Source organism: Musca autumnalis, unplaced genomic scaffold, assembly GCF_047663935.1.
Source record: "Musca autumnalis isolate F117 unplaced genomic scaffold, ASM4766393v1 scaffold_5, whole genome shotgun sequence".
NCBI lineage: Eukaryota > Metazoa > Arthropoda > Insecta > Diptera > Muscidae > Musca > Musca autumnalis.
The window spans coordinates 205,603,253-205,630,876 of record NW_027412088.1 but is presented as its reverse complement, the minus strand read 5'-3'; the positions used below and the strand labels follow the sequence as shown (position 1 = coordinate 205,630,876).

Sequence of the window (27,624 nt, the reverse complement as noted above, 5' to 3'; positions counted from 1 at the left end):
TGAATTTTTTTGTCGGATTTTTGTAATAATGTGTTTATTAATAACTGCCTAACAAAATTTTGTTGAAAAAATTGTGTGAATCGCTTTATTTTTGGAAAACATTTTTGACATTTCACAGTACTGAACTCGTTTTTGTTGTGGTTGTTAGCTGATGCATCTACCTGGTAATTGTACCGTGCTCCCAGCAAAAAAGCTATTCAGTGAAAATGGGGAGCGCACTAAACAAAGGGCCTGACATCTTTCAGTGAATGGCTATTCGTTCTCGAACTACACAACACTGCATACTTGCAAAAACAAAATATCTGTATATAATTGTGGGTGTCTTGACTTTTCAAGCGAAGAATAATTTTTTCTTTTTTGTTTGAAAGTGAACTTGAATTACGATTTTATTTCTTATCGGCTTATCACTATAAAATAGCAAACGTTTCTTTGTTTGCTTGTGCAGGAATCTGAATCTTTCTGCATTGAAAGCGATGCAGCAATTGAAGTAAGTTGGATAAGAGAACAGAAGTATTGATTTTTTGCAAACCTTGAATTTAATTTTTTCTCCCGAATGATTACTATCCTTTCTTTTGTGTCGTTTGTTGTTGCAGATGAAAAAATAGAAAAAAATTACCGGAACACAATAATAGCGACAATTGCGAGAAAAATTATCATTCCTTCAACCTTTCGAAAAAGTAAATTTCTTCGTTACTCCTAAACATGGCTATGTCAAAAGTTATACGAGTTTTGGAAAAATCCATTCCTCCAGCCCCACATAGCGTTTTGATGGAATATCGGAATAAAAACGAAAGCATACTCTTTGAGTCGCATGCTGTTGCCCTGTTGTCATCTCAAGAGTCGGAGATCATACGGAAGCAATACACCAAAGTATGCGATGCCTATGGTTGCCTTGGAGTACTCCAGTTAAATGCTGGTGAGAGTACACTGTTGTTTTTAGTTTTGGTCACTGGCTGTGTTTCGATGGGCAAGATTGGAGACGTGGAAGTGTTTCGCATACAACAGACCCAGTTTGTATCGTTACAAAATGCTGCTCCAAATGAAGATAGAATTTCCGAGGTGCGAAAGTTACTAAACTCTGGAACGTTTTACTTTGCCCATACGAATCAGTCGGCGACCAGGGCTACTAAGTTTGATATAACGCTGTGTGCGCAGAGACGTTTCCAAACAGGCGAAACGGACAATCGTTTCTTCTGGAATCGCATGATGCACATACATATGCTACGCTTTGGCATTGATTGCCAGGCCTGGCTTTTGAAAGTAATGTGTGGTTCGGTGGAAGTTCGAACGGTGTACATTGGGGCAAAGCAGGCAAGGGCAGCAATAATATCGCGTTTAAGCTGTGAACGAGCTGGAACTCGTTTTAATGTAAGAGGTAAGTATCTGGGTATTTCACAATTTATTGGCAGCTAATCTCCGTATTTGTTGTTCTCAGGTATAAACGATGAAGGTCATGTGGCCAATTTTATTGAAACCGAGCAAGTTATTTATGTTGACAATGATGTGACCAGTTATGTACAAACCCGTGGTTCAGTTCCTCTCTTCTGGGAACAGCCTGGTGTACAAGTAGGTTCCCACAAAGTCAAGCTTTCAAGAGGATTTGAGACCTCGGCAGCAGCCTTTGACCGTCACATGTCATTGATGAAACAACGATATGGCTATCAGGCAATCATTAATCTACTTGGTACCTCATTGGTAGGCAGTAAGGAGGGTGAGGCTATGCTTAGCAATGAATTTCAACGACACCATGGGATGTCTGCCCACAAGGATGTTCCCCACATTATCTTTGACTATCACCAAGAATGTCGTGGTGGAAACTTTGCTGCCCTCTCCAAGCTAAAGGAACGTATAACAGCATGTGGTATAAACTATGGAGTGTTTTATGCTGCGGCCGGAAGGATAGTGCGTGAACAATTTGGAGTTATACGAACCAATTGTCTTGATTGCTTGGATCGTACCAATTGTGTGCAAACATTTTTGGGCCTGGATACATTGAACTTACAACTAGAGGTTTTGGGTTTTGGCGAAAAGAAAAACTTTACACGCTTCGAGGAAATATTCAAGCAAATGTGGATCAATAATGGTAACGAAGTGAGTAAAATTTATGCTGGCACTGGGGCAATACAGGGTTCCTCCAAACTAATGGATGGGGCGAGGTCTGCGGCACGCACCATTCAAAACAATTTATTGGATAATTCGAAGCAGGTAAGGTAATACGATATCAATGGAATATTTTGGTATTTATCAAGAGTTTTCTTTTTTGATTTTTAACAGGAAGCCATTGATATTCTGTTGGTGGGCTCAACCCTTAGTTCCGAGTTAGCTGATCGGGCTAGAATTCTATTACCTTCCAATATGTTACATGCTCCGACTACGGTGCTGCGTGAAATGTGTAAACGTTACAGTGAGTATGTCCAGCCACAGACAGTACGTGTTGCGGTGGGCACCTACAACGTCAATGGTGGTAAGCATTTTCGCAGTATTGTCTTCAAAGACACCCTCTCCGATTGGTTACTAGATTGCCATGCCATATCACGTTCCAAGGCTTTGGTGGATGTTAACAATCCCTCGGAAAATGCCGGAAAACCTGTGGACATATTTGCCATTGGTTTTGAGGAAATTGTTGATTTGAATGCCAGTAATATTATGGCAGCAAGTACAGAAAATGCAAAACTGTGGGCTGAGGAGTTACAAAAAACCATATCACGAGATAATGACTATGTCCTGCTAACCTATCAACAACTTGTTGGTGTTTGTTTGTACATTTATATACGTCCCGAACATGCTTCGTATATCCGAGATGTCGCCATTGATTGTGTTAAAACTGGACTGGGTGGAGCAACTGGCAATAAGGGAGCTTGTGCCATACGTTTTGTATTCCACGGCACCTCAATGTGTTTTGTGTGTGCCCATTTTGCAGCCGGACAAAGTCAGGTGGCCGAACGTAATGCTGACTATGCTGAAATTACTCGCAAGTTGGCATTCCCCATGGGTCGTACCTTGAAATCCCATGACTGGGTATTTTGGTGTGGAGATTTCAATTATCGCATCGACATGGACAAAGAAGAGCTTAAGGAGGCCATTAAGAATGGCGACTTGGCAACTGTACTCGAAAATGATCAGTTACTCAAAGAGCAAGAGGCGGGCAATGTATTTACCGATTTCCTAGAAGGTGAAATTACATTCGATCCGACCTACAAATACGATGTATTTAGCGATGAATACGATACATCGGAAAAGCAAAGAGCTCCGGCCTGGACTGATCGTGTGCTGTGGCGTAGACGTAAAGCCTTGGCAGAGTCTGACTACAATGCAGCCGAATGGAATCCAGGCAAATTAATACACTATGGACGTTCCGAACTTAAACAGAGTGATCATCGTCCTGTCATTGCCATAATCGATGCAGAAGTAATTGTAATTGATCCACGACGTAGGCGGAAGGTATTCGAAGAAGTCATTAAGGATTTGGGACCACCTGATTCTACCATAGTTGTTCATGTACATGAACCCTCGGCCGATGATGAGGGTCCCACAATTTACGATGAAAACGTTATGTCTTCTCTCATACAAGAGCTCTCGAAAATGGGTGAGGTTACATTGGTTCGTTATGTTGAGGACACGATGTGGGTAACATTCCGGGATGGTGAATCGGCCCTAAATGTGGTGGCCAAGGGTGAGACCAACATTTGTGGTTTGCACTTGAAATTCGAATTGAAATCGCCAGACTGGATGCGTCTCGTAGACAATGAAATAGAGTTGTGCACAACGAATACCATACCATTGTGTGCCAATCCCCAAGAACAAGCATCGCTCTTGAATGCTACACCTGAGATTCCACAAAGACCTAAGCAACCACCCGTACGACCAGCTCCAGCCAGACCTCCAATACCAATGTCACCAAAGAATTCTCCAAGGCATTTGCCGCATGCCGGTGTTATCAGTGTGGTACCGGAAATGTTGCAGCCCAAACCGGCTAAACCACCCATGCCACCACAGCCACAACAACCACCACTATTGCCACCACCACTAAGGCCAGTTCCAGTGAATTCCACAGTTGATACTCCATCCTCCTCAAAATCGCAATCGCCAACAGAACAAAATTCTCCACTACACTCGTCCTCGGGTAAGGCATCACCAGTGGGTTCTGGATCAAATGCTAGTTCATTGCCGCCAACGCCACCACGTAATACACAAAGTAAAAATGTAACACCTGTATCGACACCTTCGCGTCAGTCCAAACAGTCATCGGTTGATGTACAAGATGCTGCTGCGGCTTACAATGATAGCAACATTTATGAAGAAATTCAAGATGATATACCGGCGCCTAGGCATCCGCCACCACCCTTTCCACCCGTTCCAAGTGACAATGCCAATATTGAAAGTCCACAGCGTCGACCACCAGCTTTACCGGCAAATGCTCCTATGGGTCCACCACCACCGCTTCCAGTACGTCGTGGACCACCACCAATACCAAATCGTGTTGGTGGTGCTCCTCCCTTGCCCAGTAGACCAAACAACAATTGAATTTAAGCAGCAAAAACAACAACATTGTACTTAAGAATACATATTAATTGAAATGCTTGAAAAAGAAAAACAACAACAAAGTAAGTAGTAAGAAGCCTTTGTTTATTCCAAGTAGTTGTTGGTAATCAAAAACAAACAAAATTAAAACATTCCAAAGGAGAAAGGAAGTAAACATTCTATTAACTTAAAAAAAAAACAATGCGTTAAAGAAGGTCTTGGTATACTACACAATAATTGTTGCTATTCGTACACCTAACAGCAGAATTATATTTCCTACCAAATCTATAGAGAGGGTACTCAGGAGTTCCTTATAATCACAATACTACACGCCAACAATATTTATGTTATATCTACATAAAACACGAATAAAACAAAACTCTCTAAATATGCAGTGCAAAGAGATACGAAAGATAATGAAAACTAGCTCATAGCCTAATACGCTTACACGACAAACATTCTTGTTGCAGAATAGAAGAATAACAGATTAAAAATAATAAAAAAGAAACTAGAATTAACAAATTATCACCACCACCACCACACCTTCTGTTATTACACACACAATCCTGCATATAATGATGTTGATGATGATGATGATAAACATAAATCAATTAACAATATTTAATTTAAATATTAAGTTTATGCTAAAGTATTAAGTAATAGCTGTTAACAACAAATAAGAATAATAATAACAATAACAATACAAAAACTAGTCAAATGCCCAAGTGGAATAAAACAATACATACATACATACTAAATGAATGATTGAACTACAAGGACATTATGTTATGTTATAGGAATGCATATAAGATTCCATTGGCCGTCTAATGATGTATGTTCTCTAGGTGTAAGCATAATATAATACGTAATTATCAAGAAACAAGTGAAAAAAAACTTACAAACTTATAATTTTTCCATTTCAAAATTTCATCTACATATTTACAAACATTATTTTGATTTTTCGTTTCTTTATCAGAGAAAGTCCCCATTATCATAATATATAATCGATTGATTCATTTCATCCACCTCTTCCAAAGCCATCAGTATTCTCTATAAACGCCCCCCAAAGGGGAATATATATTTTACAATCGGAATAATAACTTTAGACCAGAGTGAGGCAGAGAACATTTTTGGGTCTCTCTTGTGCTCTCAATGAGCGTAAATTTGTTGTTGTTCACAACGTGTTAGCATCTACACAGGCTGTGAGCGATAACAAATTTACGCTCACTTAGAGCAAATGGGCTCTCTTGTGAGTCACAATGCCTCCTCCTGCTTTAGACCAATGTCGTTCTTTGATATTGTTAAAGTTACGAAGTTTTTCGGCTATTCACACACACTATTCACCCGAACGCAACGAAAGAGCACACAAAAGAGAGCAAATGTTTTGATTTGTTTTTGTTTTGCAGCATGTGGGCATACAACCTTACTAACACACTGTCAAAAATTGGCAATATTCAGAATTTTGTGTGCTCTCTTCTTGGTCGGCTATGCTTTAGACCCATTAAAGTTTAAATATTGCTGATTAGCGATTTATACATGTCCGTTAGACTACGGTAATCATTGTGGCAATTCTGGTCATATGAATATTACACTCCTTTCTAATGTGGGAATCGTAAAAATATTTCAATGAAGACATATCTTTTGCAACTTGGAGCTGTATGCGAAATTGTATCTAACGTGGGTACAATTTCATGTTGCCCAATCGCCAAATAGAATTAGACAGCCAAAAGAATTTGATTTCTTACTGAAAGCCACAGTAGTAGTGAGCACATCCCCTTGCGCTATAATTCATTTGAAAGATGAAAGAAATTCCCTGCGTTAAAAATGTATCTGGATTGAATGTCTTAAAACAACAATTCTCCATGTTCCATCCAATGTACCAAATATTTCGTGTGAAGCAAAAATACTTCATAGGATCCACATATCGCTCACATTTATCATTCCAAAACATAGATATGAAGCACAAACGGACTTAATATTTACAAATACATATATCCTTCATTCATGTGTTCCCACAAACATCCCCGAAGGGACAGGAATGACCAATATCACACTTAGGGACAGTTTTGCGACCGTTTACAATGTGATGTCTTCTGGCCTGGAGCGGGCATTCCGTGTGAAAGGCGGGTGTTGGAAAAAATTTCCTTTAGAGGCACCTGGCGGAAAAAGTCGGAATTTTCCTCACATATAGCCCATTCTATTCTGATTCCAACGATGTATAATTTTTGTCCCGGAAATGTATACTTCCCGAGATATAGGCCTCGAAAGTTCCGGAAAATCTCGGGAACGGGAACAAAGTTTTCTCCTCAAATTTAAATTTTTTCCTAAATAGGAGGCCTTCGGCCGGGGATTTAAGACTTTCTCCTATGGACAGGTGCAAATCTCGGGAACGGGAACAAAATTTTCTACTAAATTTTCAATTTTTTCTCTAAATAGCCGGCCTTCGGACAGATGCAAATTTCTTAAACAAAAGTTCTTTTAAATTTACCTCGGGTAGTATGGACTTCCCCATATATATTATTTACTGTTGTGTTCGGAGAGACAAGACTTACCTGTAATAACAAAATTTTAACACGAATTGAGTTTAATAAATATTTTTTTAACTTAAGTCCAACTTCGGGTTTTGGTGGAACTTTCAAGGCCTATATCTCGGGAAGTATACATTTCCGGGACAAAAGTTATACACCGTTGGAATCAGAATAGAAAGGACTACCTATGGTGCAAATATTGTCTTCCTACCTTAGGTGACTCTAAAGGAAATTTAAGCCTGGGTGTTTTTACCATTGCACCACGATGGGACCCAAAGTATATCCGGTCCAAATTTTGGTATAGCCCCCCACTGAATGGTATAACAAACGTTTGGTCAATTATTTCATTGAATGATCCCCAAAAACCGGAATTGTCCGATTTTCGGAATACAAAGGGTTTAAAGATTTTCCAAAAAAAAAAAAAAAAAAAAAAAAATCGCTGTGCATTCGGCATTTTGAATTTTAATTGCTCGAAATAGCTTCTCGCAGAAATTTATCAAAATATATGTTAGTCCATGTTTTGGCGTAGCTCTATTTAGGTTAATTATTAAAAAGGATACAAACTTTGCTCATCGTAATATTTCTTCCAAGCATAAATCAGCTTCGAATATGGAATATATCCCTTCGGTACCTACCACAAATATTAAAAAATTTTTGACACAAGTGTAATTTAGGAACACTTCTCGGTTCGTGATGACATTTTTGCAACAGGTTGTTTCCTTTTTTGATGGTACATGTCCGTACTTCCTGAGATAATTAGGGTAATTATGAATGTGAACTCCCCGTGATTTTTGTCTATCTGCCATTTCAACTTAAAGGAGAAAGTGAGAAAACTCTCCGGGAGTTGATATTCATGATTGGGCTGTGTAACATACATCAAATTCCAAGAAGGTCTATCAATATTGGATAGCATCTTAGGGTATTTCCCCCCACAAAATATCAACATTTTTGCTTATGTACAGTTAAGGGGTTGCTCGAAGAAATTTTTTATCGAAAGTACTTCTTGTGGTTCTTTTTACAGCAAAGTAATGTTTTTTGTGGCCAAATACAAGCTTCCTGACATAGTGATCCAAAAGCTCTAAAAAATCCACGGTGACCACACTAAAGTTCCTGGCGGGCTCGACAACTATCGAAAGAAGTGAGTGAAGGCAATGCCGACGGATATATTTTATTTATTTTATCCGTTATTCGATATTTAAAAGGTCAAGCCCCCATTTTCCCATCGAGAAATTTGTCATATAACGGTACAATCAGATTGTGGGTTTTTATACCCTCAGCATTTATGCTAACGAGGGTATATGAAGAAAAGACAAAATTTTTTAGTTTTCCATAAAAAAAAAAAATTAAAAATTTTTTTTAAGCTACATGAATGATTTTTGGTACATACATTGGGAAAAAAATCCCATTCTTAAATCTGTTCGAGATACTAATTTTGGTTGTTGCGCGCAAAAGTTATGGCGGTTTCAATTCTGATAAAAAGAAAAAAATCTTTAAAATACTCTAATCATTATATTGAGAAACTCTCTTAATTAGGGGCTCCCTACATACTATATGGTTACTGAGGTCCCATAACTTTAGTGAAAAATTTGTAAATTTTCGCGGAAATTAGGAATGCATTCAAAACAATTGGTAGTTTACAACTTGTTCTAATAAAATTCAAGCTGTTTATGCATCTGAAAAATATATAAAAAATATGTACGTAATCTAAACATCGCGAAGATTCAAATGAAACCAAAACTATACAAATCCGTTTAGCGGTTTGCATATTATAGCAAAAAACAAAAAATATAATGAGGAAATTTATAAAATTTTTGTAAGAGAAAATATTTATTAAAATTTATTTTGTGAGTTAGTTGAACAAAATGTAAGAAAAATAGATCGGAGTTTTTCTTCTATTTTAGTTAAATTCCACGCAATAAATCACATTTTTTATTCTAATCACTTCTCGAAAACACGCTAACATCTAGCAGAAGATATGGATATCTTTCAAATAAATTTTGGGTTCCTTTAAATGGGGTATAATCTTGAAATAAAAGTGTATCGGGTAATGTTCATTTTGAAATGAGTGTAAATCGCGAAATCCTCAAAATCACTTGATGCGCATGCGGTTTACCAATACAGCGAATTCTTCTCTTTTAATTTGTACACATTTGCCAGGATTTACTTTGGCCGCTAAGATGTAGCATCGTCTGCAGTTTAGTATGCAACAAACTGTATTACGCTTATATTTTGCACAAAGTGCATACACTTTTTATGCGCATCCGATTTCACTATCAACCGTGAAAAAATACATCGATCTAAACATATTTCTATAAAATCCATCAAGAACCGTGGATGTAGCATCACACAGTATTTTTTGGATAAATCGGATACAGCTCCCATGCCACTAAATTTTTCAAACCGCTGTTTTCGCACAAACGCTAGTGATGATTCACTATCTTCATTGAAATGGAAACGATCCACATAAAACGCGAATTAGTCAGCGATATTTTGAAAAACATTTTTCGCAAATTTTTCAATTTTTGCAGTAGCCATTTCCGCCGTTCTAGTAGATGGATTTTTACGATCTGTGATTCATATGATCCGGATCGTCGAAAAACTAAAATATCGCGGGGTACCAGCACACTCAAAACGATATTGTAAATACTGTACCCAAAAAATAGGTTTTTTAGAAAAAATATCGCACTAAATTTTTGCCTTTGGCAGTAGATTACTCTGCTGCTGTGTGGGCTACATACTTAATATACATGTCAGATTATGCGAAATCGCGAGTTCTTTAGTCCTATAATTAGTTTTTCGAAATATCCGAATGCGCGTCCCAGTTACATAAAAAATACAAAAAACACCAGAAATCCGGCTTCAAAATGTCAGCATCCATAAAAGGTTGATGCAGTGGAAATTTTGGAAAGTGATGCATTAGAAGTGTAATCTTCATTTTGTAATCTCCAACTTTTACTTTGGACAGATGTCCGTCATTTGAATGGTTTAATCAGAAATCGAATAGCAATGTAAAAAACCTGTTTAGATTCAACGTGTTTTTACCTATGGTTTTTCCTTTACGCGGTCGTAACTACCACGTAAATTAAATTTTTCTGCTAAATTTCTGAGCTTTGTACAAAAACATCTAAATTAATCCAGCAATAGTCATAGTTACTGGCAAACTACAATAGTTCGCGTATTATAATAGTGCAAACCTTGGCTTCATGGAAACTAAAAAATTTTGACTTTTCCTCATATACACTTTCATACGGGCAAAATGTGTCGAAATAATGGTTTTAGACCCCAAGAATGTTTGGATGAAATGTGTTTCAGACAATTTGAAGTCGATTGAGCTATGTCCGTCCGTCTGTCTGTCTGGCTGGCTGGACCGCACGATAACTCTCAAACGGATGAGCCGATTTGGTCCAATATTTGGCTTTCGTAATATTCTGTCCAAACTTAGTTTAAGTTCGAAGATGGGTTATATCGGTCCACTCCTTCCGGTACCTCCCCCACAAAAGTTCAAAAATGTTCGGAAAAATTGTGCGTACTATAACTCTTGTAGGGAGTAACCGATTTGGCCCACATTTTGTACATCATGAAATGTGTACTAGATTTAGATGAAGTTTCAATATGGACTCAATCGGTCCACTCCTTCGGGTACCTCCCACACAAAATTTCGTAAAAGTTCAGTTTAGGGCCATCCCTCGAATCACTCTGATTTTTGTTTTAGCAACTTGTATTCACTGCCCTCCATACGACGGTATAAGTTTCATTAGGGGCAAGTCCATACTTCCTGAGAAAATAGTCTGAAAGTTGCAAAAAACCCCCATGACACCGTGTGAGGTGTTTGAAGCGCCAGATAACTCTCGAACGGATTTGCCGATTCGATCCAAAATTTGGCCTTAGTAATATTTGTCCAACCACAGTTTAAGTTCGAAGATAAGCCATATCGGTCCACTCCTTCAGGTACATCCCCCACAAAAGTTCAAAAATGTTCGGAGAAATTGTTCGTACAATAACTCTTGAAGGGAGTGGCCGAATTGGTCCATACTTTGCACATCATGAAATGTGTACCAGACTTAGATAAGGTTTCAATATGGACTCAATCGGTCCACTCCTTCGGGTACCTCCCACACAAAATTTCGGAAAAGTTCAGTTTAGGACCTGCCCTCGAATCGCTTTGATTTTTGTTGTAGCAACTTGTATTCACTGCCCTCCATACGACGGTACAAGTTTCATTAGGGGCAAGTCCATACTTCCTGAGAAAATAGTCTGAAAGTTGCAAAAAACCCCCATGACACCGTGTGAGGTGTTTGAAGCGCCAGATAACTCTCGAACGGATTTGCCGATTCGATCCAAAATTTGGCCTTAGTAATATTTTGTCCAACCACAGTTTAAGTTCGAAGATAAGCCATATCGGTCCACTCCTTCAGGTACCTCCCCCACAAAAGTTCAAAAATGTTCGGAAAAATTGTGCGTACGATAACTCTTGATGTGAGTGACAGATTTGGTCCATACTTTACTCATCCTAATATACCTACCAGGTATAGGTCAGGTTCGAATATGGACTATATTCGTCCAATCCATCCGGTACCTCCCACACAAAATTTTGGATAAGTTCACTTTAAGACCTGCTCTCGAATCACTTCGATTTTGGTTGAGGCAACTTGCATTCGCTGCCTCTATTACGATGGTAAATTTTTTTTCAGGGGCAAGTCCATACTTCTTGAGCAAACAGTCCGAAGGGTGTAAAAACCCTATATGGCACCATATGTAGTGGCTGGAGATCGACTTCCATAATGGTCAATGTCGATCCATTCCTTTAAGTATCTCCTCCGCAAAACTTCTGCTCTTTAATCTAACATTTTTGTCGGTTCATACATCCAAAATGTTTAAAACCTCCTAAACACATACGATTTTTTTCTGAGGTTATATCTCTGTCAGCAAAGCTGACTGATACTTTTTTACTTGTTTCGATATTTAAAAGGTCAAGCCCCCATTTTCCCATCGAGTTTGCTGTAATTTGACTTTTAGAGTTCTAATTGGGTAGAAACCCTTTTCGCAGAAATTTGTCATATAACGGTACAATCAGATTGAGGTTTTTTCTTACCGATTTTGCTGTTTTTTGACTTTTGTGTTCTATCTACGAAGAAAGGTTTTTCGCAAAATATTTTGAAATAGAAACGTTTTGAAATAAATCCAAAGGATCCGCAGAGTGCATAGGAGCAGATATCTATTAGAGATTATTCTCTGTCAGATGCCACATCTGATACAATCGTGAAGAATGACATCTCCCTTGATTTAACATCAAGTGGAATGTCGATATAGTTCTGAAAATTTCTTGTGTTTTTGTTTCTCAACTCATATCTACAGTTTTGAGGTTAAGAGACACAGTACTGTTAAAAAGACGTATGTAACCTTGGCGGTAGCTTCTTTGTTTTATTATTACGTTGACGCCGACATCTCGTCTATCTTATCATCACATGGAACACTCAAACGTGTAAAACTTTGCAGTGCTTCTTGTTCTCTGACGTTAACATAGATTTGAGGTTAAAAAGCATCCGTTATAAAGGAGAATAGTTGCATCAAACATTTAACATTTTGAATCTCAAGAAAAATATATTTTCTTCATTTTAATTTTAACACAGGTTAAGGCATTTTACACCTAAATAATTACACACAAAATACTGGGAAATAAAGCGACAACTTAATTATCCATACACACTCGTCTGTTGATTTTATAGATTCATTTCATCATTCATTTCATCATAGAACCATGTTGAAAAATATATTAAACCTACCATACATCATCATATAAAAAAGTATCCAAGAACAAAAACAAAATAACTCGCTTAAGTAAAACTAACAGAAAAAAAACAAACAAACAAATTTCAATTGTTAACGTTTTATTTGAAATAAATTTTAAAGTTGTCTGTTGAATGTAGTACACTGATGATGAAACAAACACTCCATATATATTTATATATAATAAATAACAAAAATAATAACTGATATAACAACAAAATATAAAATAAAACCAACCTCTATTACATATAAAATTACTCTGTATGTAGGAACATTATTAATTGCAATAAATAACGCCATTTTCGTCGTTGGCTAATTATGTTATCTCTATCATGTTATATTTATGTATGTAAAATCGTTAACACAGCTATGGATTAAATTATGGAAACGAAAATGGATATAACAACACTCAATTCTCAATATAAACAAACAAAAACCTAATAATGTAATAAATGTTAAAAGCTAAATACATACATATTTACATCTCCCTTATATATAAAAACTTATAAATTATATAACAGCAATTAATATCAAATAAAATTAATAAATAAAAAACACACACATACAAACAAAAAACAAATTAACATCACATTCGCTTTAACTGCCAAAACTGCTGCAAAGATGTCCAAGGTAAAGTGTGTTCTCTTTTTTATATTTAGCAAAGAGGTGTCCCCAACAACTTGGTGGCTCTCTTTAAAACTTAAAACCATCTCGGCATTGCATCCATTGGCAGATTCTTTTGATTCGGCAAGGCATTACATGGCCTCTGTTGACGCCAAAATTCTTGACGTTTGTTTAAAAACTCCACCGCTTCCTTGGCATAGGTTGATATATTTTCTGTATTGGTATCTGCCCTTACCAGATCGGGATGTTTTAATAGATTTTCCAAATATTCTTTATCCACACACAATTCACCCAACAACTTGCGGGCATTTCTACGTTCCAATTCCGCCTTTGTTGGTTTGGGTCGCAGTGGCCTACTACTACTATTCATTTGGGATTTTGGTGTATTATCAGAGGATTTTTTCTGTTTATTCTTCGCTGTTGTCGCTGCACTGGGTTTATTGTTTTTTACACCAATTGTATTTTCAATAGCTTCCTGGGTTTTTTGCACACCCAAACGAAAGGAGTTCAGTTCTGGCCTGGCTCTTGCTCCCCTATGGAAATACATTAGACTCTGTTCAAATTGTCCCAAGTAGTATAGGGCCTCAGCTTTTTGGTAAATTGCTCTTATGTTATTTTTATCCTCGTTTAGGGCAGTTTCAGCATCCACCAAGGCCTTGGAGGCCTCACCCAAAAGCAAATAACATTTACTGCGTGATACCAAGGCATTTATATCGGTGCTGTTAAGTTCCAAAGCCTGAAAAAAGAAATATATCATTAATCCAATTTTAAACGAAATTCCTCTCCACAGAGATAACCTTTGAGAAGAAATGTATGGCATTTTCGGGATTGGCATTTTTAATTTCTTTCAACCCCAAAGCAATAATTGAATTAATATCACCCTCATCGGGTATCATCAACGATTCACTACGATCTTGTTTTTGTTTTATTTGTAAACTTTGCTTAATATCAAATGCCCCCGCACTGACAGCAGCTGCCCTATCTTTATCCGTATAGAAATCAACGAAATTCTCTTTTGGTTTCTTCCGCTTTTGCATTAATTCTTCATTTCTTTTGCGTGCCGCCCTTAGTTCAGCCTCAATGCGATTCATACGTTGTGGATGGCCCTTTCCAGGGACATCATTATTATCATCATTAAATTTCACAGATTGTTTCCTACGGTTGTCCTTGGTGGTCACTGCCGTTGCTTTATTTTTGTTGTTGCTGGCTGATGTAGCCAAAAGTCTGCTCTTTTTTGTCTTTGTTGTCGCCTCTTCGTGCACATCATCATCGGAAGGTACACCCAAACGTGTAAAACTTTGCAGCAATTCTTGTTCTTTATCAATATCTAGAAAATCTTTTAAAACTTTAGTCATTTTCTTCTTTTGTCTTATGAAAATGTCCTTATTTTTCTTGAAATGCCAAAATCGTCTTCTCTGGATTCGATTAAGTTTTTTTGTTATAAATATTTAGGTTGCTTGGCTACCGAATTATTTTGCGCGATATTGATAATTGTATAAGATTTATCAATGAATGAAACCACACATGACACCTATTTACTGTTGGGAAATAATACCACCTGTTTGTTGTTGTTGTTTGTGGCAGGTAAAGAGCAAATGAAGTTAAGTGCTATGTGAAGCAATAAGGAAAGTTTATCATATTCCACGAAAAGCATTTTGATCATCTTTAAAGCTCCTTACATCGATAAGTAACGAAAGAAGTGGAAATAAAAGTTTGGAAGACGATGTGACAAGGTTGGGCATAATCCGCACTCCCTTTAAGAGTCATTTAGTTGGTACCCGTAGAGTTATTTAAGAAAGCTAATTATCTCCATCAGTTGTATTACATTCCAGGGAATATTTTTCCAAAAGAGAATATTCAGAAAAAATTAACGGTTTCGGAGATACGGTGCGAAATGTATAAACAATTGTGGAATTTTTGAATATAATTTGAAATTATTTCTCCAAATATTTTATTCTTGTCCTTATCTACAAATTTGCTTCAGAGGTCAGAAGAAGAATCGCATTGGGTTCAGAGATATAGCCCCGAATTTCTTTAAAAACTCAATATTTAACCATGTTTAGATGGGGCCATAAAATCCGAGCTGGATCTGACACAACAAACCCCAACTAGGGTTTCTTGTCGTTTGGGTCTGTACTTTCAACAAATCCTCAGTTCGAATTGTTTGCACAAGATCACCTTAAAAATGTTGCACAGTGCCATTCGAGAAGAGTTCCTAAACTGCACTTGTCCCAAAAAAAAAAATTAATTCTTTTGTGGGAGGTACCCGAAGGACTGGACCGATATAGTCTACATTAGAATCTGATCTATGTTTGGAAGAAAAATTACGATGTCCAATGTTTGGACTAAATCGGCTTCTCCCTTCGAGATTTATCGTGCGCACGGTTGATCCGTTCTAGAGTTATCGTGCGCTCCAGCCAGCCGGACGAGCATGCTTAAATCGACTTCAATCAAATTAACTTTTATAGTACAAAACAGGCCTATTCTTGCCTTCGTTTCAACCTAAACTAACCTAACAAGTATAACAAATTATATTAAAACTAGATTTAATACTTTTCGGTTGGATAAATACTGAAAATCGGGCGTTACCGTTCTATGGGTCCTATATCAAAACGTTGACATTTCTCGACAATTCGTGGCCGGAATATTTTATGCTCCCAATGAAAACTAAATATCAAATGTTAGTCATTTCGGTTGGATAATGTGTCTTAAATCCCCAAAATATTGAAAATCGGGGTACCGTTCTATGGAAGCTATATCAAAACGTGGCCCTTTATCGAACATTCTCTGCGGGAATATTTTATACCCCACATCAAGACGAATTTCGTCTAAAACCTTTAAAATACCGAAAATAGGGCGGTATCGTTCTATGGTTGCTTTTTTCAAAACAGAATTTGTACCGACAAATTTCTAAGGGAAATTTTTGTAGCCCCAACGAAGAATAAATTCCAAGCTCAACAAGCTAGTTCGGTGGGTAAAAGACCTTCAAGACCTTTAAACTACATTAATTCGACACGTTGCGTTATATGGGGACTATACCATAACGTGGATCCCATATTAGCAATTTTTTGTATAAATATTTTTAACCTCTGGAAACATAAAAACCCAAACGGAGGGCAAATGGAGTTAATATCTTCAAAATTCCTCAAAGCGGCGCTTCGCGTTGAATACAATAAGTTCTACGGACCTATAATACATTTGAGAACATTTTATCCACCTACTTCAATCTATTAGGACGCTAGAGCGATTTCCACAGACACGTAGATGGACGGACATGGCTATATCCATGTCGAATTTAACGCTGATCTCTGTAAACCGTCACTAGGTTCGTATGGGAATGACTTTTTAAGCTGAAGGCCTCTTCATTTATTTGCTAAGCTCACAGTTATTACAATTTTGCTCTCTGTAAACTTAATTGGTTCACTGCATAAAGTAAGGTTGGCGCTGGAACTTAAGCAGGGGAGAGGCCAAGGGCATTTTTTTTGCCCTTTTACATTACTGGACTTTCTTACTTCTCATACTTTTAAAATAATAATAATAATTAACTTATTAATAAATACGCAGGCGATATGGCATCTCTCAGTGAAACGAAACATAGTAGGGCGCCGTAGATCGAAAAACATTAGGCGTACGTCAAACATTAGGTGCACCCATTTTTGCTTTCTAGTTTAGGTTAGCAGAGACACCCACTCAACGTGAACGAGTTGCCAAACATTAACGATTATTGAGATTTCAGTTGGTAACACCAATTGTTATGTCTAGGAAATTTGTTTTATTCATTCGGCAACACGGCAACCTATTGTCACAACTAGATGTCGTTGATGAAATTATTTTCATAGGCGACTTGTGAAAAGAAAGAGAAACAAAAAAGAATCAGTCGACATTGCCGACAGATATATACCCTCAGCCTGTGTGGATTGAAATATTTTTTTTTTCAAAAAAACTTACGTATTTACGGGGGTTTTCAAAACAATATGGATAGGATTAAAGCGCAAAACAATATGGATATGATTAAAGCGGGGAAATCGATAGAGTTTCGACAATATTTACTATTTTAGCGAATATTTTCGAACTTTTGTGGGGGAGGTATCGGAAGGTCCACTCCTTCCACCTTCGAATTTCATCTAATATTCGATGAAATATTACGATATCCAAAGTGTGGACGGACGCAGTATTCGGTTCGAGCTCTCCAGCCACTACATACGGTGCCATAGGGGTTTTTTACAACTTTCGGGCTGTTTTCACAAGAATTATGGACTTGCCCCTGAAAAAAAAACTTTTAATGTCGTAATTGAGGCAGCGAATGCAAGTTGCTTTAACAAAAACTGAAGCGATTCGAGAGCAGGTCTTAAAATAAATTTATCCAAAATTTTGTGTGGGAGGTACCCGAAGAAGTGGATAAACATAGTCCATATTCGAATCTGATCTATATCTGGTAGATATATTAGGATGTATAAAGTATGGACAAAATCGGTCACTCCCATCAAGAGTTATCGTGCGCACAATTTTTCCGAACATTTTTGAACTTTTGTAGGGGAGGTACCTGAAGGAGTGGACCGATATGGCTTATCTTCGAACTTAAACTAAGTTTGTGCAAAATATTACGGAGGCCACATTTTGGAACGAATCGGCAGATCCGTTCGAGATTTATCTTGCGCTCCAACCACCTCACACGGTGTCATAGGGGTTTTTGTACCTTTCAGGCTATTTTCTCAGGAAGTATGGACTTTCCTCTGATGAAACTTGCATCGTCGAATGGGGGGACAGTGAATATAAGTTGCTACAACAAAAATCAAAGCGATTCGAGAGCAGGCGCTAAACTGGACTTTTCCGAAATTTTGTGTGGGAGGTACCCGAAGGAGTGGACCGATTGAGTCCATATTGAAACCTTATCTAAGTCTGGTACACATTTCGCGATATGCAAAGTATGGACAAATCGGTTAACACCCTTCAAGAGTTATCGTGTGCACAAATTTTCCGAACATTTTGAACTTTTGTGGGGAGGCACCTGAAGGAGTAGACCGATATGGCCCATCTTCAAAATTAAACTAAATTTGGACAAAATATTACGATAGCCAAATTTTGGACCAAATCGGCTCATCCGTTTGAGAGTTATCGTGCGCACCAGCTATACAGACGGACGGACATTGCTAAATCGACTCCAAATTGTCTGAAACACATTTCGTCTAAACATACTTGGGGTCTAAAACCATTATTTCGATGAGGCACATTTTGTCCGTATGAAACACTTCTCTTTAAACAACAAGTAAAAAAGTATCAGTCGGCCCTCAGCCTGTGTATATTGAAACAAATTTTTCCCAAAATACGTATGTATTTAGGGGGTTTAAAAATTTTGGGCGTTTGAACCGACGAAAATGTTGATTAGGATTAAAGATCAAAAGTTTTGCGGAGGAGATACTAAAAGGAATGGATCGACATTGACCGTTATGGAAGTGAATCTCCAGCCACAACATATGGTCCCATAAGGGGTTTTTACACTCTTCGGGCTGTTTGCTCAAGAAGTATGGACTTGCCACTAAAAAAACTTTTGCCTCAATTACGGCAGCGAATGCAAGTTGCTTGAACAAAAATCAAAGTGATTCGATATCAGGTCTTAAAGTGAACTTATCCGAAATTTTGTGTGGGAGGTAACGGATGGAGTGGACAAATATAGCCCATATTTCAACCTGATCTATATCTGGTAGATATATTAGGATGTGTAAAGTATGGACCAATTCGGCCACTCCCATCAAAAGTTACCGTACGAACAATTTTTCCGAACATGTTTGAAATTTTGTGGGGGAGGTACCTGAAGGAGTGGACCGATATGAGTTATGTTCAAACTTAAACTATGTTTGGACAAAATATTACTAAGGACATATTTTGGACGAATCGGCAGATCCGTTCGAGAGTTATCTTTCGCTCCAACCACCTCACACGTTGTCATAGGGGTTTTTTTTTGCAAGTTTCATGCTATTTTCTCAGGAAGTATGGACTTGCCCCTGATGAATCTTGTACCGTCGTATGGAGGGCAGTGAATGCAAATTGCTAGAACAAAAATCAAAGCGATTCGAGAGATGGCCCTAAACTGAACTTTTCCGAAATTTTGTGTGGGAGGTACCCGAAGGAGTGGACCTATTGAGACCATATTGGAACCTCATATTACTCTAGTAGAAAGTTTACGCTATACAAAGTATGGACCAAATCGGTTACTCCATTCAAGAGTTATCGTGTGCACAAATTTTCCGAACATTTTCGAACTTTTGTGGGGAGGCACCTGAAGGAGTAGACCGATATGGCCCATCTTCAAACTTAAACTAAGTTTGGACAAAATATTACGAAAGCCAAAATTTTAACCGAATCGGTTCATCCGTTCGAGAGTTATCGTGCGCTCCAGCCAGCAGGACAGACAGACGGACGGACATGGCTAGATCGACTGAAACACATTTCGTCCAAACATACTTGGCGTCTAAAACCATTATTTCGATGAGGCACATTTTCATCGTATCAAAGTGTATATACCCTCCTTAGCCTAAAGGCTGAGGGTATAAAAATGACGCTGAATTACGCTCTCTTTAAAAACTTTTTACTCGACAAATTTGAGCATGTAAAAAATAGTAACATGGTTGCCGGCGTCTGATTGGCTGGTACGCCGACTTCGACATTTTTCCAGTTTTTTGACGTATTTTGCATTTTTCCGTTCCCGAACTATTTCAAAAAACTTTTGTGTGAGAACAATTTTTTTACAGTTCTCTCTTTTACGAGTTTTACTATTAAAAAGTACGGGAACGAAGCTTTGTCTGGCAGCCTATGGTAGAAGAAAAAGGCGTATGTGCTCTCTCTCCTCTCTCACTCTCTTAAAAATTGCTGCCAGTTTTACCACTTTTTGGGATTAAGGAATGCTTTGCAGTTTAAAAATGGTAACAAATGGTAAAAATGGTGACCTCAGTAGTGCGATTCTGTAACTTTTTTTAATAACGAACCGACATCGGTATTTAACAAAAATATTCGGTTGAGTTAACGAATGTGCTATTCTGTAACTTTATGTTAACGATTGTAGAAATCGTTAGCACATACCGACGAATATCGATGGAAAGACAAATTGTCAAATATTATATTTTGATATTTATTAATGTATTTTTGAATTAAAAATATTGTTTCTTCGCAAATACAGACAAAAAACGCCTAAGGGAGGAAGAAAGGTCCGCTTTTTGAAGAAATGCGCCTAAAATAAGTATCTGCAAGTATTCCAACAATGCGTAACACAAGTCTACTTTCAACTTCTAAAGCGTCAAGTGGGTATGTATGTATGTACTTCTAGGAGGTAAATAAATCTCATAGATTTTCGTGGTTTTATTCCAGGATATGAATAAACGTGTCATTCGCATCCACGTATTAGCTCGGCAAGGCATTATAAGTTTGAAGTGGGCAGGACAGTGTAATCAGAATCATTGGTCAAAAGGTCACTTTGAAGTTAATTGTATTTTTATGAATGTACAGATAAATAAATTTTGAACACCGCAATAAAACGAAGAGTAATTTTTGCTATATGAATATTTAGCTTTGAATTTGACATGACTTAAACCCCTACAATGATGTACGTGGATCCACGTTATCGTCATTTGAGTTTATATATTCACATCAAATGGAATTTCTCATAGCGTAGTGTATAAAAAGTTCGGAAATCCGAACATATACGACATTTTTAGCATTCTGGTTATTCGTGAAGCTGAGTTTAAATCTATAATATTACCACAGAACAAAGTAGGTTGTAGGAACACCATACACGTTTTGGCCTCGTAGAAAAATAGTGTTAATGGCATTGGTATAGGCCTTGAGGTCTTTTGAAAATTTTAATAACGGTTTTCCTCTTTAATAATAGCGAAAGGGTAGCATGGGGCAGCTTCGCCACTGTTGCGCTTTCGTCAGCGCCGATTTAATTGATGCTACATGTAGATCTTCCAAGGAAAAGTTATGAGCTAATCGAAGATCTACAACTTTCTCTTTGGTGATCTTTATGCAGCTTCAATAAAATCGGCGCCGGCGAGAGCACAACAGTGGCGAAGCTTCCCCTTGTTATCCTACATGGTTAACCCTTATGTAAATGCCTTAAGAAGATTTTTCTCAATAAGGCGGAATTTACCTTGTGTACCGTCTTTATTGACATAGCATATGTTCATATAAAACGCCGTTGTTAAAAGAATTCAGCAAAATATTGCAATAATGTGCTGTCGTTAAGACTTAACAACTACTTTTTTTTGGTTGTTAACTTAACAATAATTTTCGGTAATTAACGACAAAATTTACCGACAAAAATTGTTAAAATTGGTTACAGAATAGCACTTACCGAAAATTATCGTTAACTACCGACATTCGTCGTTAATTCTGTCGTTAAGGAGTTACAGAATCGCACTACAGGTAAGTAAAGGAACGCAGCTTTTGTTCTAACAAAAACTGTATGGGGTTAGTTTTTGATGGAATCTACATCCTTAGATAAAAATATTTAAGAAAGTCCTGCCATTTTCCCCAAAAATGGCCGTAGAACAATTTTAAGTTTTTCTGTTTGAGTCGGTTGACAGCACATAACATGAGTCTTTGTCTATATGATAATTTGCCTATGTTTGTACCATGGCACAATTAACCAGGTAGTGGCATCGTAAAATTTTGAATATGTTATGTCAAAACTTTCTTTATGTTGTTGGGGAAATTACAACAAAAATAATTTTTTAGAAAGGGATTTGACTTTACATATTCGATCAGCTGGTGTGATGCCACTACCTGGTAGTTCTGCCATGGTTTGTACTCAAGGCCTGCAGAAGGTCGGCCATTCAGAGTTCTGTCAACAATATTTGACAACAAACATAAGAGACTTTACATAATTGCGTGCGAATCGAAAGAGACATTTTGACAGTTCTTTTACTGAGAGTTTGCAAATTCTTGTAGCAAGCACTTGCAACTCTTCTTCTTCCTGCAAACAATAAATCAGCTGTTTTTTAATTATTCGGTGATTTATGTTAGTGCAAATTGAAAACAATTTTATTGTGGAAATAAACAAGTCAATTGTTATTTTTTTTTTGGAGAACAAGGTTGCAAAATGAAAAAATACTTTTTTGAGGATCATTTCCTTTTTATTTTAAATAGAATACAAAATTTTAGCTTGCTTTGTTCCTTTAATGGCGGACAAATTGTTCGGTTTTCCAAATCAGCTGATTGCTTGCTGGTTTTTGCAGGGAAGGTTTCTGTTTGCAAGAAATAAAAAACGGAAAAAACGGCAGCGGGTTCTTTCGTAAGTGATTGACCCGAAACCATAGTGTTTCGGCCAGCGGCTGCCAACCCAGCATCAAACCTATGCTTCACGTAGGTTTCTATGCTGCTACAACAACAACTATATTTTGACCAAAATACCATGATAGACTTTAAGGGAAGCACTATTCCAAACTCGATTTTTTCAGCTTTTTTAATGTTTTATAGCAATTTCCAGATGGAATGGCTATATTTAGGCACATATCTGGAATACAGGTATTTTCATAGTTTTTGCCTCATCTTCGATTTACATCAGCTGAAATTTTTCGTTTAGAATTGTTAATGCATGAAAATCTTCCTTGAAAAGTTGTTGAGATAAAATACTTCCCACTAATGCTCTCTTTAGACGGGGAGACAGTTTTGAATGACAGTTTTTATCGATTTCCGACTGTCCAACTACCAAAATGTATGTATACCGACAAACGTGGACGGTCACACTGTCAAGCAAGCGATATTTGAGCTATAAGCTGTCATTCAAAATTGGCAAAGAGTACCTAGCTTTACCTTGCTGCATTAATGCAAACTCGATAGGGAAAACTATCACCTTCGAAAGCTGTTTTATAGCGGTATTTAAGTGAGATTGGGTTAAACGCATTTTAACTTTTAACATGTTTTATAAAACTCGCATCATTTAAGTTGTCAATTCCATACAATATCTGTCAAATAAATGACGTAAACTCCCAAAACAACTTTTTTAAGTGCAAGTGTAAAATGCGTTTAACGTAGTAAATCGTCGGTTCCCAAGTACAACGTTACTTTTAAAGGTCTCTTTTATTCTAAGGTTTCCATTACATTGTTACATCAAAGAAGTAATGACAATTTTTAGTGACATGTCATGCCAATATTTAATGGCATACAAATAACTTCTCTCATAATGAACTTCTTTATAAGGAATATTTCTATCTAAGGATTTTTTTAATGTAGATAAGTTCGAGATATCTCATTATAGAGAGATTATTTTTTGTAATAATTTCTTTTTAGCTTTATAAAAACTCAGTAGAGAATATATATGTAAGTATTTTTGATTTATAAAGTAATCGACAAAAATTTCAATTTGTCTTTTTTTAAATTAAAACATTAAAATATGTTGTTTTAATTTGAGACTATGATCAAATCGTTTACATTCACTAATCCTCGTCATATTTCATGAAATTGTCAACTTTTATGGCGTGTTTTTATGAAATTCCTTCACCCATTAGTGCATAGCGTCCGTTTTTTATTAAGGTTGATGCTTTGTACAAAACTGTTTGGCATGATAGACAACATATCATAATTTATAATTATGAAGCGATTCCCTTCAAATTTCAAGTTTATAGTGCTTGCTTATTGCAAAAAATTGAGAAAAATATTAAAAATCGAACCAATTAGTCGGCAGGTTAGTAAATGTGTATTAAATTTTTTAAAGGTCAGTAAATTTTTGTTTCGATTTGATATTTAATTTGTATTAATAGAGAGAAAATGAATATTTTTAAAGCGTCCGATAAAACGGACGCTATGTAGCCAAGATACTCAATCTATGCTTTAAATTTTACATTTGGCCTGTTCCCGTACTTTATAAAGTGGTAAAATTCGTAAAAGCTGTAAAGGCCGTAAACGATTTTCATATAAATTTTGTGTACGGGAACGCAAAATGTGTAAAAGTGGTAAAAATTGTAAAAACATTTTAGTTTTGGAACAGAGCTATTGACTGTATCAACAATAGTTGTGTCTTTTTACCTTTTCAGTAATAATTATTCAGTAACTTCTTTTCAGAGAGTAAGAGAGATTTTACTCTTTAATACGAAAATATAGAAAAAAGTAAAAAGACAGTATTTAGTAAACTTTAGCAAGATAACAGTTGATAACCAAAACAAAAACATTGGCGCCAAAGCAATGAAAACGTTCTTCAATTTTAAGCTAAATAAATAAAAAATAATTAATATATTAATAAAACAATCAATAAATATACCTGAATCGTAATATTTATAGTATTTTTCCACAAAAATAAGATAAACATTGAGCATCAGACCATTAGCAGATGATTAAAAACAGCTGTTTGAACTTGCTAAATATTGCTGGGAAAAATTCTTTCAGTTACTTTTAGCTATTTCTCAGCAAACAAATGTCAAAATTGTTCTCTCACTTCGCTCTCTTTTACTGAACCTTTGTGTAAAAAGACAGCATTTAGTAACATTTCGTAATAATTATTACAAATTATCAAGTAAAAAGACACACCTAATATTAGACGATATTGCATAGAATGGTGATATAATCGCGACCAATACTTTTGTAGTCCCTCGCATTGAGGGGAAATAAAATGACGCAGATTCCGATGTCGGTGAATATGGACATGGAATAACTCCTCTCTGATGGACACAGATAAAGAAGTTGAATATAAAGATATGTTGTATATAGATGACAATGAACCGGCTTCGAAACTTTTTCGGAATAATAAAGCGAATACTCAAAGTCGAAGAGAAAAAATTTGGCTTATAGTAGATCCATGTTACCTAATTGAAAGGGGATGGAAATCGGCCCCGCCCATTAAGCGCAGTCCACAAAGAACCCAATAAAATTCTTTGAACTATTTTTACGGAAGACATTCTCGGGCTTATTATTGTAAAATCTAAAGTATATGCTGAGATGAGTTAAAAGTGGGTATGGACGAAATTTGTATTTTTATTGGTGTCAGGATATTCTATATATCCCCAAAGACGTCGGTTATGATGATGGACCTGTTAGTGGCTGCTTACAGGACAAGTATGCGACAACGCAAATGGTGGTGCAATTTCGTTAATTTTCTGGTCATTTCTGTGGCAAATGCATGGATATTAATAAAATATTATCTAAATTGTACAAAATTACAAACTTGCCGCCGCACAGTGGTTCAGAATCGTTTTTTCCTGGTCAAAATTCTGTAACTTTTGAACGGATAGAGATATATTCATAATTCTTTTTTTTTGTTAGACAGATAACAGACAATTTATGTATAAGCGGCCAAGATCGGTCTGGTAGTTGCAGAGAAATTCAAGGTCAAAGTTAAACTTTTGAGTTTTTTAACTATTTTTCATCAAAATATGAGTGTTTTTGTGGTTTTTATATCTTCTATGTATTAAACATGGTCAAACACCAATAAATAAACAAAATAATTACCAAAAAAACTAAAAAAAAAAATTCGAAAAAAATTTCGAAAATTTTTTTTTCAAAAATTTGTAAAAAAAAGAATTTTACCAACAAAATTTAAATTTTTTCAAAAATTAAAAAAAATCTCCTTGGGTTTTAATAAAACTTATATAACTCGTATAAAAACTCATATACTCAAAAAGTTGTAATTTGTGTCAAAAAACTGTAATTCATACGGAAACAGTAAAGAAAAACACACATTTTTACCCATGTAATTTCAATAAATTGAAAAAAGTGTTAAACGGACGGAACGGGACGGGTACAAAAGTATATATAAAATGACGTATTTCCCAAAAATGAGGAAAATGCTCGTCTTTAGGGGCACGCCACGCCCACACCTTCCAACATTTGGTCCTAATTTTTTGGTTTCCTTAGTTTCTATATGTTTACTATCGAATCCCTTATAGAAATTAAATATCTTTGACAAAACAAAATTTTGATTTTTGGCCAGGAAAATCGATTCCTGAACCATTGTGCGCCGGTATATAGCCACATAATGTTTGGAAAAATATGGGAAGCCTTCCTCCAGAAGTTCATCGCATTCAATATATGTTAACTCGATAATACTCGTTACGACGTAAAATATCACATGATTGACTTCAATCCAACCCAAAGATGATGTGTTCATTGTAGTCAAAAGAGTAGATTAATTTGTCTCAAATGCAACAAACAACCTCTAACCAAGAACAGTAATAAAAGCTTTGTTCCCGTACTTTTTAATAGTAAAACTTGTAAAAGAGAAAAATTGTTCTCACACAAAAGTATTTTCAAAAAGTTCGCGAACACAAAAATAGAAAAAACGTCAAAAATGCTGGAAAAAATGTCAAAGTCGGCCTATCAGCCAATCAGACGCCGGCAATCATGTTACTATTTTTTACACGCTCAAATTTGTCGAGTAAAAAGTTTTTAAAGAGAGCATCATTTAGCGCCATTTTTGTTTAAAGAGAAGTGAACATTTTACAACTTTTTTGTGCACGGGAACGGTATTTCGGGTAAAATGTGTAAAAGTCGTAAAACTTGTAAAAACATTTTAGTTCTGGAACACAGCTAAAATATATGACACGCTAAGTGTTCCCAGTGCACAGCGTCCGATATAACGGAGAAAATAACTTCAGAGTATTATTACTAGATTATGGTCATTATAATTTGATCTCTTTTACCATTGGATTTATTTGAAATCGCAAAATAAACCAATTTGGAGGACATTAAGATATAATTTTCACTTCAAAAGTTATGCTAAGAAGGTCCTCCGTGAAATTTAATGATCACTTTTAGCTTTAAGTTAACCAGAACGTATAAATCTGTTTGGAAAATAGCAAAAGAAGACTTAATTTTGTGGACATTGTCGTGCCCTCGTTTATCGCAACAGAATATTAATATGTGTTTTAATCCATTTTAATCCATTGTTTTATTTCATTTTCTTTTAATCAGTTTATTTCTTCATATTTCTTAATTTTCTTTACCTGATTATAACCGACCAAGGCCTTTTCATATTCTCTCGATTTCATGTGATTCTTTGATTGATCACAAAATAATTTAATATTTTGTTCGATTTCTTCAATTGTATCGACTTTGGGTTTTTTACGTGGCATTTTGTGTAAATGTTCCTCCTATTCGTTGATGTGTGTTTACACTTCACTTATATCCGTTTCCGTATACCGAGTAGATTGTCATGGCGTGAACTTTGAAATGCAACTGA

The 27,624-nt window shown here is 36.3% G+C and overlaps 2 protein-coding genes across 4 annotated transcripts; one reads left to right on the top strand and one right to left on the bottom strand.

Moving 5' to 3' along the window:
• Positions 1 to 243: 243 nt before the first annotated feature.
• Positions 244 to 20,989, top strand: Synj (synaptojanin). Of its 2 annotated transcripts, XR_012413442.1 has the most exons (6): positions 270 to 487; positions 594 to 1,375; positions 1,436 to 2,205; positions 2,275 to 4,604; positions 20,635 to 20,759; positions 20,823 to 20,989. XR_012413442.1 is itself a non-coding variant. In XM_073992331.1 (4 exons), the coding sequence occupies exons 2-4, from the start codon at positions 703 to 705 to the stop codon at positions 4,522 to 4,524; spliced, it is 3,693 nt and encodes a 1,230-aa protein (XP_073848432.1). In that variant the 5' UTR covers positions 244 to 487; positions 594 to 702; the 3' UTR covers positions 4,525 to 4,720. The 2 variants fall into 2 exon arrangements, 1 of the variants encoding a protein (XP_073848432.1); XM_073992331.1 differs by lacking the exons at positions 20,635 to 20,759; positions 20,823 to 20,989 and having other exon boundaries at positions 244 to 487; positions 2,275 to 4,720.
• On the bottom strand, positions 12,921 to 27,611 carry LOC141406594 (outer dynein arm-docking complex subunit 4). 2 transcript variants are annotated; one of them, XM_073992333.1, is made up of 2 exons: positions 27,389 to 27,611; positions 12,921 to 14,196 (listed from the first exon to the last, which is right to left on the bottom strand). In XM_073992333.1, the coding sequence occupies exons 1-2, from the start codon at positions 27,515 to 27,517 to the stop codon at positions 13,537 to 13,539; spliced, it is 789 nt and encodes a 262-aa protein (XP_073848434.1). In that variant the 5' UTR covers positions 27,518 to 27,611; the 3' UTR covers positions 12,921 to 13,536. The 2 variants fall into 2 exon arrangements, with proteins under 2 accessions (XP_073848434.1, XP_073848433.1); XM_073992332.1 differs by lacking the exon at positions 27,389 to 27,611 and adding an exon at positions 14,258 to 14,970.
• Between the last annotated feature and the right edge of the window lie 13 nt (positions 27,612 to 27,624).